The 14722-nt window shown below is 36.9% G+C and overlaps 1 protein-coding gene across 1 annotated transcript in view; it reads right to left on the bottom strand.

Moving 5' to 3' along the window:
* Positions 1–973: 973 nt before the first annotated feature.
* Positions 974–14722, bottom strand: part of FAT1 (FAT atypical cadherin 1) — a gene marked incomplete at both ends in the record, with an annotated part of 99343 nt that continues 85594 nt past the window's right edge. Inside the window, 9 exons of the mRNA XM_084286306.1 lie at positions 974–1599; positions 7389–7526; positions 7800–8431; positions 9078–9188; positions 9442–9595; positions 10097–10559; positions 11138–11295; positions 11415–11546; positions 12192–12993. Of these exons, the coding sequence (XP_084142432.1) occupies positions 974–1599; positions 7389–7526; positions 7800–8431; positions 9078–9188; positions 9442–9595; positions 10097–10559; positions 11138–11295; positions 11415–11546; positions 12192–12993 (3216 nt within the window). The remainder of the gene's footprint in view (positions 1600–7388; positions 7527–7799; positions 8432–9077; positions 9189–9441; positions 9596–10096; positions 10560–11137; positions 11296–11414; positions 11547–12191; positions 12994–14722) is intronic.

Genomic DNA, 14722 nt, shown 5'->3' with positions numbered 1-14722 from the left:
TCTGAGGAGAAAAAAAGGTGTTGCTTGGAGCAATTAACTTAATACAGTACAAAACATACACAGACTTTAAAAATGCTGCACTGAATGCTTTGTCAATTGTATATTATATAATAGAGATACACAGAGCAAAGCTAAAGTATTTTATTAATAATTTATTGTAAGAAAGACCAGCTAATGGTAATTTCCAGTAAAAACCTTTACAAGACCATTGGATCACAAATATACAGACACTATAAAAACTGTGTCATGGTGGTTTTGGTTCTAAACTGGTATGTAGAGGGTCCTCAACACACTTTCCAAGAAGGGAAAAAATGTTTACAGTTCTAAAATACAGCAACCCATTTAAGACATTTCCATGTAGCTGACCCAGAAAAATATCAGACCTAACCTATGTACAATTGGAATTGTGTGAATATGCTGAGATTTTATAATGAAATGTCAAACCTTAGTTTTTTTGGGGGGAATACATACAGTGATACCCTGATTATAGTAAGTCAGGGCGCTAGTTTTTAATGGCACACAAACACCACTACTTTCAGTGGAAAACAAATTCACAAAATATCTACAAAATCTAGTTAAAACTATTAAAATCAAAACTGTACATAACATTTACAAAAAGTAGGAGAAAATTAATTTTTATTAGAACTATATAAATATGCATCATGCTAACATGGAGAAGTGGTATGTGATTTTTTTTTTAACATAGACAATGCAAGTACAAAAAGCACATTCAGAAATGGCACAGTCAATGGAAATCTTGGAACAATCCAATTATAGTAGGTCAGGAAATGGAAACAGGCTGATTTAGTGAAATGAACTGCATGATCCAATGTTACCATGCCAGTTTAGCTCACTGAAATAGAAGCATTCACTGTGGCTGGGAAAAAGGAGGGGGGAGGGAAAATAAAAGATTGTGGAGGTTGATCTAGCATTGATAGTTTAATAGTCCAGGCACTTTTGTTGAGTGTGAGTGTCAAACTTCTGTATGTTGCTGGGAATCAAGTGGAGGAATTTTCACATCTTCGAAATGACCATCATCTCCACTCTCATAGTCACTCATCATGACTTCAGACTCCATTTCACAGCATGCTGACACATCAGAGCATGAAGCTGTGGAAGCATACACAGACATGGACATGTTGTCTACAGTGGGTGCTTCAAAGTCTCTATTGTACCCTAGCGTGTAAGGAGCATAGGGTTCTCTGTAACTGCCATTGACACCACTGGTTGTGGTCTGAGGTTCTGACATGTCTGCAGGGTAATGATGGGGAAGGTACTGGTTAAGGTTAAACCTCTGCCTGCTTCTTGTAGAAGAACCCAAGCTACCTACGGCTGGCATGTCTCTGGGTGGCTGTATTGACTCAAACTGGTCGCTGTATTCTGGTGGTAATGGTGGAAGCTCATCAGGTGCAGGGAAGTCATCAGGTGGAGGTGGAAAATCACTTTCTATGTCATAACCGCCAGGGTAATAGTCTGTATCGATGGCATTTGGATCCGTATAGAGGGGAGCTGACTCCTCGACCACTTCATAATTCGGATACTCCTGGATACCTGGCAGCTGAACACTTGGCATCCAGTCTGATGTATCCCAGTGATAACCTGAAAAGTGAACATTTTTTTAAAAAAGCAATATTAGTATCTTGTCTTCAAGTCAGTCTGAACTGAGAAGTCAAAATGTGTATTAAGACAATGCAATCACTGTGATTAGGATACTGCTTGTTAATTGGAGAACAGTTTGCCCAGTTCCACAGAAGACATTCAACACAACACAACTTTACATTATGCCATGCATTAGGTATTGCATCATTCACATTTAAACTGGTAAATTTTTTCAGACATCTCACCTAACACAGGAAGAGCTGTAGGTCACCTATGGAATATGCTGTCACAATATAATAATGGTATAGAACAAATTGTTCACTGGAGAGCAAATAACCAACAGCCTCCTTGGTGCATCTAGACTCTTAGTCAACTGTTGAGTAATTACAGCTAGGTTGCTAACAGCTGCCTGTTTTTCTTATTAATATATCTAGCATGCATAAGTCTTGCTTTTCCAACATGAAAGAAATAATTGCTAACTGGTAAAGTATCTAGACCATTTTAAATGACTTTACCACTTGGCTGAATTTTAATTTTAATTTCACAAAATGCTGTTAGCTCCACAGTAACTCAAAAAACGGTTTCTCTCAGTGCTTCCACCCCTCTGATAAAATCCCTTTATCTTGGACTATTAGTGAAGACATTCCGCATTCGAATACAAGAACAAAATAGCAAAATCAAGCTTAATCATGCATGAATGACAACTTGATCCTCTTTTTGCATCCTTCCCTTGAATAAGTTTTTATTGTTCTGCTGGAAACTAGATGTAAACCTAATCTCATTAAAAACATACATGTATATATTTTTAACCTAAACACCCCAAAGGAAAATAATACAGAATTGGAATAAAGTGCGAATCTAGTAAAGAATAATCACTGCAGACAAATGCACAGCAAGCAGCTGGTGGTGAGTCTGTGTTAAAGCCAAGTATTATCAATGAACTGCATGCAGAAGTCACCTCTTGAATTGCTGAGGTCAGGAACAGCAAAAGATTCTTTAGTTGGCAGAATGAGAAGAAAAAGGAGAAAACATCTGTCGTTAGGAATAAAATACTAAAACCACTGTAAAGACAAACGTAATGACTATCCTATGATGCTGCTTTTGTCTGTTTTTAATGTACTGTAGACAAATATGCCTATTTATTTAGCAGTACTAAACTTGGCATTTCTCTCCAAGGCTCCTCCTTTATTAGATTTGTAGAATGGCTACCGAGTCAAAGCATAGCCTACCTGGGACATTGTTTTGTAGTGGAATAATCTGGAATCCATAGTTTGCTGAAATCCTCATTTCATTCCAATAACTTAAGACTTCTCGTAAAGTTGGGTAATGAGATTTGATCAGGTTTTATTCTTTTCCCATTTCCCATTGGTTTTCAATACTAAAAGGTATAAATCTTAATAGATGTAGCACTGTGTCTAACCCAAAGAAAGGAACTTATCTTATTTTCTAGCTTCCAAAGGCTGTGCACAGGGAGACCTGCCTGCTGCTGTACAGCAATCCCAACAATTTATGTTTAGCACAGAAATGTTCTGTACTGTCTGACATCTTAAACCTGTACATTTTCAGGAATTTATATTCCTGGTACAGGTCTGAAAAGAGGGATGACTGCCTATCCTAATCCCAGAATCTTCTAAGAATTGATCCTTTTATCTATTCTCAGAATGGTCTAAGATATCTGGACTCATCACCAGGATAACGTTCTAACTATTGGTCTCCTTAGAAGACAGCATTCTTTGGTTTTCTAGCGAAATGGTGCAAAGCTGAAGTCAACTTACAGACTGTAGCCTTATAATTTAGAACACTTTTAACCAAGAAAGGAGGAGATTTGGGTCCTGTACTCTGCTTCTGAGACCATTTAGCATAAAATACAGAAATAAGATAGAACCTGATGTAGTCATATTTCTAGGTGACACATTGTGAACTGGCACTGTATTTCCTCTTGTACTCTGCACCGTTGATGTGCAGAGAGCTATAACCTTCCCTGAGGAGCACTGCAGGGAATGCAGGCCTACAACTGTCCTATAATTGTGTCTAGCTCTAACTCGTGCTTCCAGGATACTTATTGGACAGAGCCACTTGCGGGGCCTAAAGGAAAAGACCATTTGTCCCAGAGCTTGATCCTTCTGAAAGCTTCAGCAAGGATCTCTGCTGCTCAAACTGGCAGCATTCTTAGGGTGCTCCAAAGCATAATTCTTTAGCTATGATACTTTGAAAGAAGGAATGCTTGTTAAGACTAGAAATCAGAAAGAGAAACAGCTGAGCAGGACATATTAACCTTTCCATCCTTTCTGAATAGCCTGCAATGCATAAAAGTTGTTTTTATCTTAGTGATACTAAACCAATGAACAGTACTTCTGAGTATCTTGAGGACTAATTCCATCAATTTTAGTTTCTATCCATTAAAATCTCAGAGAAAATCTAAGTTGTTATTGCTCATGTTTTGCTGCTTCTAGTCTTGTAACTCACCCTTTCATAGGTTATTGCACATTACAATTTTCCAGCACTGAGAACTACACTCTATATGTAAACATTAATGTTGCTCTCATGTGATTAGAAGTTTTTGCATCTGTCTACTTTATAATGTGTAGACATACAAAAAGAGGTTGTACTTCAAATAATAAACCAATCTGTAGCTACTGTAAGCATTTCTATGTTCTTAAAAGGGCTTCATTTCCAGTAGGAGTTAAAACAGACTAGTAGACCTTTTTTATTACGAAATAAAAAACATACACTGTGGATGTAACTTCAGAAGTAACCTCTGCAGACTTGTAGTGGTGTGTGTGGGGATATAAAGGAGAAAACTACTTAGATATCCTGAAAGTTCCAGTGATATGCAAGTCCATTGACATGTTAGTGTTTGTATGGGCTCACTGGCACCTCTATTACTACTATAATTTTGTAAAGTTTGTAGTTTCTAGAGTGACCTCTTCTTAAATGTTAGCAAGAAAAAAAAAATCCAGTGAAAATTTCTACTTTACCTCTATCTAACTTCACATAAATACGTTTGTGTATGTGTGTATGTATTTGGAACATACATACACACAAACACAGGTTTTAGATATTCCAGTAAGAATAAGTAGCAAGAAACTACTTAAATTGTTAGGGATGTGTATGCCTATATACATTATATATAATGAATATGAATAATATATAATAATATAAAATATATAAAAACATATTTATACATATACACATATATACATATATATATATATATGATACGAATAATCAACTTCATACTAGAAATCAGCATTTTCTGCTAAAGAGACAGACTGACCTAAAGACCAAGGAAGTGGGTATTGGACTACTTATGTTCTGCCCAGCCACTGACACTTGGTGCAGGTGGGAAAAGAAAAGGAACAGGGAGCACTGTTTTTTCATCAACTTCAGTGTACATATCTGCCTTTGATGCTGTCTCAATTTTGCTGGAAGCTTTATTGTGAATAGTGTCAGACAACAGTAAGAACGAAGACCTTTGTACACCAATATGTTTTCCAAGAAATCACATTCTGAACCTGTCCACAGGGTAGCCACAGCATTCGCATGAAAATATAATACACATACATTTAGTATATTATTTACTAAAACTTATCAGGAAGTCTAAGTAAAGTTTATAACTCCAACCTGCTAGGACTACGTTACTAGAGACAAACATGCATTATTCTGCCAAAGCAGTAAATAAATATGAAAACATGTATATACCTTCTTTTTCCACCGAGTCAACAACAGCATTGACAAGGTGTATTACAGTCACTACGGAAGCTTGTAAAAGGTATAAAAGGAGCAAATTAAAACAAACCTATAGTTAGCATCACTTTAAACAGCATACAGGTATACAAAAAATACTGTAAAATTGCAGTTTATTACTATTTTTAAAGCAAGATTATAGAGATACTCTCTATCTAGAAAGCAATTGCATACAACATCTAAAACACATCTCTGAACCTGACTTTTATTCTTTATAAACATGGTAAAGTACTTGTTACAATTACTCTTGAAACAAATTCTGCAAAAGCACAGAAGTGCTTTAACTGCATCAGAATTTCTGGAATATTGCCTTAGTAGAGTGTTTGTATAATACTTCATCTAGATAGCATTTAGAAGGGTCTAGTTTATTGCTTGAGTAGGGTGAATTAAAGAATAACACATTAGGCTTCCCCTTTTAGGCAGCCAACTGCTATTTTTTCCCCACAACGGAGGGGTAGAATCTTTCACTAAAATGAACTACAATGCTGGAATATGGAAAATATATATGAAAACACCTGTGCTGACCTACTTGTGTTTGAACAGTGGTATCATAGTAAGAATGCGAAATTCAGGTTGTGACAATTTTGATTGTTTTTAAATAAGAATGAAAATATTTAAAAGATTAATTAATCACAATATACTTTTGGAAGGGAGAAGGATTTACTTTTAAAGGAGTAGGATGAGGTAGGCACATGCAATTTTTTTGCAAGGCTGAGGGATTAAAATTTCAAACTAATAAATTCAGAATCTACCTAGAAGGGAGGAAGGAATAATCTCTATGATGCTACAGCTATTTATCTTAGAACGATGCCATATATTGATAATTTAGTAATACAAGAAATACCAGTAGGCATGTATGAAATATATGGGATGAAGGGGAGGGGAGAACAACATGTACTGCACAACACTTAATACCACAGGAAGAAAGTTGATATCAATTCTACTGATAAAATGATGAGTACTATAAGCATACCGTTTTACTTTCACCAATCATTAAAAGATGTTTCTTTCCATGCTTTTAAAGAACAAACCACTCTACCTTTGTTGAGAAGCAGAATGTTCTTTATTTCCTAAGCTAAAGGAATTTCAAATTCTTTTTCCCATACAGAGACAAAAGCATGAATCGGAATGAAGAGTCATAGCTTAATTCACTAAGATAAGGTGTTTTGAGACTGCTGTGGTTTTGTCCAATCAGTCTGAAATATTTCCGAATACACAGATGCATTCGTATCAACTGTAAAAGCATCTGTCATCACAATGGAAAAATAAAACACTTCCAATTAATAACAACAACAACACAATCCACAAATAAGTACGCTGATTTTGGACTGGAGTTGTGATTAAAATATTTGTATTTTCATAAGGCTTTTTTTCAATGCATGATTTTTTTTTTTTTAATGAATTCAGTTTAATCATGGTGAAAGCCAAGTATACTGCTCTACTGTAATAAAATTCCTTTTTGTGCAGCTTCCTTCATTACTAAAGTAATCAAACTTACAAGCAATCCCTTAAACTCTGCTCTCACTCAGAACTGATCTGATCCATATGGGAGCTGAGGTCGCAGCAAGAAAAAGAGAAGGAGACAAATGAAACTGTAACACCAGAAAGCTTTACTGAAAGCTGAATGTCAAAAGCTAAAGATATATTTGTGCAGAGGCTATTTTTTTAAATTCACTGTATTCTTGCATAAATTGATAACTAATGATTACCTAGAAGAGTTTCTCAAATCTGAGAATGCATTTTTAACGCTGTTTAAGACAAGGCTCCAAACACCTTGTGCTGCATGTTCACACTTAAAATTCTAACAGAATAAAAAAAAATATATATTTTAAGGTAAAGTAACTAACATGAGGTGTAAGATAGGCAAAACCCTTTAATACTCAAATCTGTTAGTTTTTAAAATAAATACTAATATATATTAAATAGGTTATTATTTAATATATATTAGATATGTGTAACTCCTATTGATACTGAGAGATTTTGATGCAAAGACAGAACAAATGACTGTAAGTGGTAGCACGGCATGATTATAGTTTACATACCATTGTCATCACATGATTCAGATTGGAAGGAGCTGAGAGACTGGACCTCAGACATGCTTTCTCTAGCACTGTATGGATGGGAGCTCTTTTCATCCAGAGGCTTTTTTGAAAGGCAGGGGTCAAGATCTACTACTTTAGCTGAAAGAAAAAAAAAAAAGTGAGACAATTAACAGACCCTAAAAATTAAGATTAAAAGAATCAATAAAAATCAAGGGTCTCTAAGATCTATGCATTTTAACAAAATTTAGTAGTATGAAGCCTAATCAGACTCACAAACTTGTAAACTCATAGTGTCTTTTCTACCATAACACAGATGGACTTTGAGTTCATAGTAAAACTGTACCGTAGTCCTTACTCAGAAACTTTATCACTATCTTGAACTGAAAGATAAAAAATAAGAACACTTCTTACTGTCATAGTCAAAATCCCAGCTGGGCTTCTGTATTGAATCGCTGTCTGAAGGAGAGTTGGAGGGAGGTGGAGGTGGTAGGTTTGGTGCTACACTGCAAACAGCTACAGCCTTCCGGTGCCCATGTACAGAATCTGGGTTAAAAGTACTAAACTCTGGGTGCTCAGGGATAGCAGACCCCTCAAAAGAATTCCTGTCCAGATTATTCCTGGAGTCGCTTGGAATGCTTGGAGTGTATGAAATGGGACGAACAGGAACCTGTGGTGGGATGTCTGAATAGATGTTCTTGTTCACTTTTGCATCAAAATAAGGTCTTTGCAAGAAAGCTGTTGTAGCTCCCAGTTGCTTGTCTTCAGGTTCTGGCTGGTGTTTCTTCTTTCTACTGATCACTTTGCGGCAAACAACAAAAATCCCAACTAACAAGAATATTCCCACGATGAAAACAATAATTCCGATTACTTCGGCTAAGCCAATGTTCCAAGGTGTTGAAACATAGTTGTTAAGAACAATGTCTGTGCAGTGTTTCCCTCCAAAGCCATGGCTACAATTGCAGTGATATGAACCGTAAGTATTCTCACAATGGGCACCATTAAGACAGGGGTTTTCTGTGCATTCATCAACATCAGTCAGGCACCTACCAGACACAGAGTAAAGAAATAATGGTTAATTTACAGCAGTAGTCACTGTTGTTGTCTCCTTGCTCTCAACAGTTCTAGATATATTTAATATGTAGTACCGTACAGTACCAGGTAATTTGCTATGTTATCAAGACTGCAGACTTCAATCAACTCAAACTGTTAGCGAAATTTTTATCCATGTTACTTATCTGTGGCCCCACTGCCATTATCACATGGCCTCCAGTCTCAGAGCATTATGTGGCTTTTCAGAACAATGACGTAAGTTTGTTTCCTTGTAAAGTGCTGAGGAATTTCTCTTGAAGGGGACTTCTAACTAGAATGTTTCCTTTAGACTGAGGAGACTTTGCATTGGGTCTGCCTCTTTCCTGGCTCTTTCAGAATGTGCCACCTTGCCATTTTTCAGTGTCATATCTTTCTGTATCTTCTGTGTGCTTCCATCCGCAAAGTCTTAGAATGGTTTAATTCATACGCCTGAGGAATAACTTCCATGGTCCACTAGATGTGGTTGAATAAATGTGCACATGTGTCTGTGTGCATCTTAGCCCACGGTTTGTTTCACTGTGTTCCCTCTGCTTCCTACCCCTAGAATTTAAGGAAAATTTGTATAATTCTTAAATGGAATTAGTATGATACTATACTCACCTTTCTCCACGGAAGCCCGCTTCGCACTCACAAACAGGTCCATCCAAACTGTCAATACACCTGCCGCTATTTTTACAAGGATTGTCTTTACAATATGGACCCAGCTGGCACCTGAAGAAGAGAAAAAACAACAATAATGAAAAGAGCTACTAACTATAAGTTCAGTATGTAGTATGGGATTCAAGGCTGCAACATAGGGGTTGGCATTAACCAACTCCAGTCGGTTTCAAAGTCTGGGCTTTAAGTAGAAAATAGAGAATAGGCTATAAATGTAACAGTTTTTTGTTTTGTTTTAGATTTCCCTGATTTCTTTTTTGATCTAATGGGTTCATTTGTACAAAAAAGCCCAGCCATACAAACATACCTTTGGCCTGTGTATTGTCCTCGGCATTGGCAGATGAAATCATCACTGACTGAGATGCAAGTACCACCATAAAGGCAGGGGTTGGAAGCACATGGGTTGACGCTTACATCGCAGTGAGTTCCCATGAACAGAGGAGCACACTTGCAGTAGTAACCTGAAATCAAATACAGTCTTTTTGAAAGACACATGTGGCTTTACTGGATTCAAGACAAAATCCTCCCTGCCCGCCTACTAGTTGAAAGAGAGAGAGAATAGGCATAGAAATATTTTATCAAAAGATGAATGAAAGTCTAACAGTCTAGTTTTTCTTGGGTATGACTCAAGGTTAACTTCCACGTGTCTCACAGAACTGAAGCTTGTCACAATGTTTTCAGAAATTTTTAAGCTCTAAAGCAGGCAGTCAGAGAACAGACCTCAGGTGTTGCCACAGATGAGTAAATCCCAACTTTGCTTCATGAGCTTTGCCTACTTCCTATCCCAAGGAACTGAGCCTAGACCACAGGCAGACACAGCCTTTCTACCTGGCTAACAACCACCCTTCTTTAACTCACTGGAAAAGCAAAAATTATTTACAAAACTGTTCTGGCTTTCCAAGGCAGGTAAGTGGGAAAAGAAGTTTTGAAAACTAGCAGCAGAACAATCCAGCACAGCTTACCTCCATTTGACAATGCATTGCAGATGCCTCCATTCTGACAGGGGTTGCTTGAACAACCTTCTGTTGTGGTGAGTAAGCACCCAGGAGTCACATCCACAGATTCTTCCAGGTGTGCATAATTTCGTGGTTTGCTGTTCAGGGGAAGCTCTTGTCCATTAAGTACAATAGAGTCCATGCAGCCTCTGAAACCATTGCTAACCTGAGGACTCCTACCATGTCTTGTACCTTGCTGCCGAATATGACCACCAAAATACACATGATTATCTAGGTTTAGTGTCCTAAGTGTACCAGGAGCGGTACCAGATGCAGTATGCACCCTGTCCAGAACGAGTCGTGCGTAATTTCCATCCACTTCAAGAGATACTGAATGCCACTGGCCATCATTAATCTGAATGCTCTGAACAGAGACAATCCCAGGTCCACTGCCACAATCAAATTTATATTGCAGCCGTCCATGGTGAATCTATGGAGGAAAGACACATCATCAACAAGTGGACCACACAGAGAATCCCTGCAAAAAGTAGAACTTCAAAATATCAACACCTATAAAAGTTTTTGTTTGCTGGAGAGACAAGGTTATGATGGTGTTCATGAAGAGCAGTTTACTGACATTATATTCCAAACAGTCACAGTGACTATGATTCATTTTATATGATTCTTTCAATTAAAATGCATAGTTAGTACATTTTTTTCTCCAGTAAAGAACTCACAGATCATCATCAAAAGATTGCAGCACTTGAAGATGTGCCTTTAATCTCGTGTTTTATGTGACTAATCTCCCACATAGTTTAAAAACTTTTTCTGTGTGGACTTATAGAGTACCATGCACAAATAAATTAAAATAGATCCTTCATATTTTTTTTTTTTTTTTTTTAAGTATTAACTTTAAACACTGAAGAAAACAGATTCTTTGTACACATTAAAAACATTCTGTACAAGTTTGCCACCAGGATCCACAAGAAACTCTACTTTGAAGGCAGTTCTCAACTGTAACAACTCCACAAAGATTATAGTAAAAATAAAAGAGGTTAAGATGTGTACCTCTAAGATACTGTAGTCTGTTCCTCGAGCATACATAACAACTGCATGAGCAGAGTAGGTTCGAAGTCTCATTGTCAGCTTCATTTCCTCTTTGTTCTCGTTTTCCATGAGACGGTATTTCACATAGCTGCTCCCACTAAATGTCACAGCAGAGCCAACTGATTCTGAGGGATACAGAAAAGCATGAAATGTGTTAACACTGGACTGGAATCAAATTTACCATTGGAAAGTAATAATATGGCTTTAGGCAGAGATCTTTTTTAAGAAAATTTCTCACCAGGACACTGTCCAGCTTTGCTGTCATGGCAAACACAGGTGTATTTTCCTTCCTTTGGATCTCCTAAACATTCGGTACCTTCAGGGCATGGGTTTCCTTCACACACACTATTTACTATGGGGCATTTCCCTTCTGTAAAATGAAATACACTCAATTTAGGGAATACATTCATTTAGGGAGAGGAGAAGAGTTGTGTGTTTGAGATAGAAAATGAATGGGTTTTAAATATTTACTTCAGGTGTGATTTCAGCCGACAATGTTAGTTAATGATTTTTAAAAGCTATGTTGATTTCCTAAGAGCGAAAAACAAGTTCATTATTTGTTATAAACCTGTATGTATTTTGATGCATATTCATTTCCCAGTTCAAGCTGTCATTCAGAGCCAAGTTAGGAAGGTCTGTGAGATACTTGTCCATGCAGAAACTAGGAAATATTTAGGTACTTTGCAAGAACTTTTGTGCATGCAAGACCGAATAGCCATTATTTCAGACAATTTAGAAGAGGCAACAACCAAAAGAACTTCTTTCATAAATTGGAAAATGATGGGGTACCTATAAAAATCCTTTCCCATCAACTTACATTAGATAAAATCTTGCTGCCTCATTTTAAGAGAAGAATTACTCCTTACTCTGAATAAAATTAGGCAAATGTTGCAGTGAGGGTTACAGGACATTCTTACTCTTTGTCCTGTAATATTCATTTTCCCCAGTGGATTATGACCGTTCAAAACCAGACAAATCGTTTGAAGGATACTGTTATCTTTTCTGCTTTTCTTACCTTTACAAAGACAAACCGCTGTTCTGTGATGACGGGGAGTGACAAAACTCAGCCTGGCTGTGCTGTGGGTTGACATGATGTTCTCATCCACCGTTACTTTTTCTTCACAGAATTTCAAAGGACAGTCTAGGCCTGCACATAGCTTATGGAAAACATCAATTATCCGAACACCTAAAATCTCCTCTAGGTCAGGCACAGAAGAGTTTATCTTGTGGAGCAAAATTCTCATTGGGTGCTGAGAGCTGCCAGATTTTTCAATATTCAGGAGGACATCAAGGTTTGAAGGAGGATCAGAAGGCTGCAAACTAACAATCTGGATGTCGTTTCTCCTCACACCCAAGATGTTTCTTAAAGCTCTCTGGAAATTGCGCCAGTAATCACCAATGAATTCTTCAGGAGCAAGGTTTGCAAAGCGTATTGCAATGCTGTGATTTAGTAAATCTTGTGTGATTTGTCTGATGTGCACAGTAATATCAGCTGCAGTCGTAAATTTTCCATCTGTAACTGTGACATTTAGGAGGTATTGTCCTACATCTAACTTCTTATGTGCTATTAGTTTGCCCCCGGTACTGGAAACAGAGAACAAGGATTCCATTTTGGGGTCCAGGCTATATGTCAAAGTATCATAAACATCTTGATCAGTTGCATGAATTTTTCCAATGACACCACCTGAGTATTCTTCCCCAAAGGCTGTAATAAAGATTTCCAGAGGCAGAATTGCTGGAGAATAAATGCTTTCCTCGATAACTCTAATATCAATGTAAGTCAGAGATGACAACGGTGGCTTTCCATTATCTGTGACCTAGTGGAAGATGAGGACAGAATTCAATTTTTGCTTTATTTCATCAAATTCTACTGTAGATACTGTGCTCTATGCAGTAGTGTTGTATTTTTCTATACAAAAGAAAATTAAAATGTTCCTAAAGGAAAATGCTTTACAAAAATTCATAAATGCACATTTATGAAAAGTTAATTTTGAAACTTCAGAAAACTCATAAAGTGCACACACACAAACATGTTTTCATTTCTAAGACTAAAAGGATACAGTACTATTAATACCTGGAAATGCAAGGAAGCCTACTAGCACTTATGGCAAATACAGAGGAAATGCACAATAGCTGATTTCAGACAGCAGATGGTGCTTGAAGCTTTTTTATTTCAAGCATGGAAAAAAATTACCAACTCTAAATGACTCATGGACTATGCATTTACAACATGCTTCACCAGAGTTATTAGGAGATGGTCTTGAAGACAATCTAAATGTAGTATACCAAACAGTACTGCAAAATTAAAACAATGTATATAGAAAGTTATAATTAATTATGCTCTCTTTGATGATTAGCAATCATGGAGAGGAAGAAAGCAGCCTGTAATGGTATTTGCTTCAGACAAGTAAAGTAATCAATAAAAATCAGCCTAATTCAATTTTAAAGCCTTTTTAAACATCATGTCTCCTGCCCTCCACTCTTTTTCTCACAAAAACATACATTGCTGATGGATGAAGAGAGAACAAAAAAAAAAAATGAGAAGAGTGAGAAAACAGCATTCCCCTGGGTTTTCTTTCTCTCTTGCTGTTTCTCAGTTCTTATTTCGCTTCTAGCTTTTTCCCAGAGCTGTTTCCCAGTTACTGAAAGTGAGATTACAGAAACAGGCAAAGAAGAAGTAGATCAGATGTGAAAGAACAGAGGGAAAATATACTGCACTGTTCAGAAGATTTTACAGTAATTTTATGATGACTACAGGTAGGTGGTACACATTGCAGATCTACGCAGAGAAGCTGCTTTTGATTGTTCATTTAAATTTAAGCAAAAAGAAAAACTCTGGCACAAGATTACTGCAAATATATACATAATTGTAGAATTTTAAGAAGGTAACTTATGTGTCACAGAACTACATATTTTTATCAGTAACTCCAAAAGCCAGGCATGGCTAGAAGCTTGACCTGTAGTTACCCAAACATAAATAAGGAGAGAAAGAAAGAGAGCTTTTGCTGGCAAAGTTTTGTTTTGCCTAGATTTCTGCCTGGAAACAAGACAAGGAAGGCAGTTTAGCTACAGGACAAATGCCCAAGGGAAAACAAGAAAATACTTAAACAGGCAAGCAAAATTACAACAAATGGACAGCAAGAAGGAAAGAAGAGCCCCAGGAGAAAATATTTTTCAATAGTTCAGTTATTTAAAAATCTGCTGTGGTTTTAAACTAAAGACTTCAGACTGTGGCACAAAAGACTGTATGACTCATAGCTGAAGATTTCACACAGTAATGCTGTGAGACATTTGTTAATGGATAATCTATTTCCTTTGGAAAGCAAATGTGAGTGGCATGAACATGTAGGTGGCTGTTGGAAAAAATCCTTATTTTTCTTAAAAACATTTAAGTTAAATAAAAGGATCGTGTAAAAGATTCTTAGTGGTACTGGTTTGTGTGTATAAGTATTGTAGGGGGGAAGGGTTTTCTCAGTTAGAGTAAACGTGTAAAATAAGACCTCTGCCTCAGCAATCCACTCAGAAAGTAATGAAGGTGAAAGCTGT

The sequence above is a fragment of the Netta rufina genome (genome assembly GCF_964035555.1).
Source record: "Netta rufina genome assembly, chromosome: 4".
Classification (NCBI taxonomy): domain Eukaryota; kingdom Metazoa; phylum Chordata; class Aves; order Anseriformes; family Anatidae; genus Netta; species Netta rufina.
Note: the sequence above shows the minus strand (reverse complement) of the source record. Positions and strands in the feature narration are given on the sequence as shown.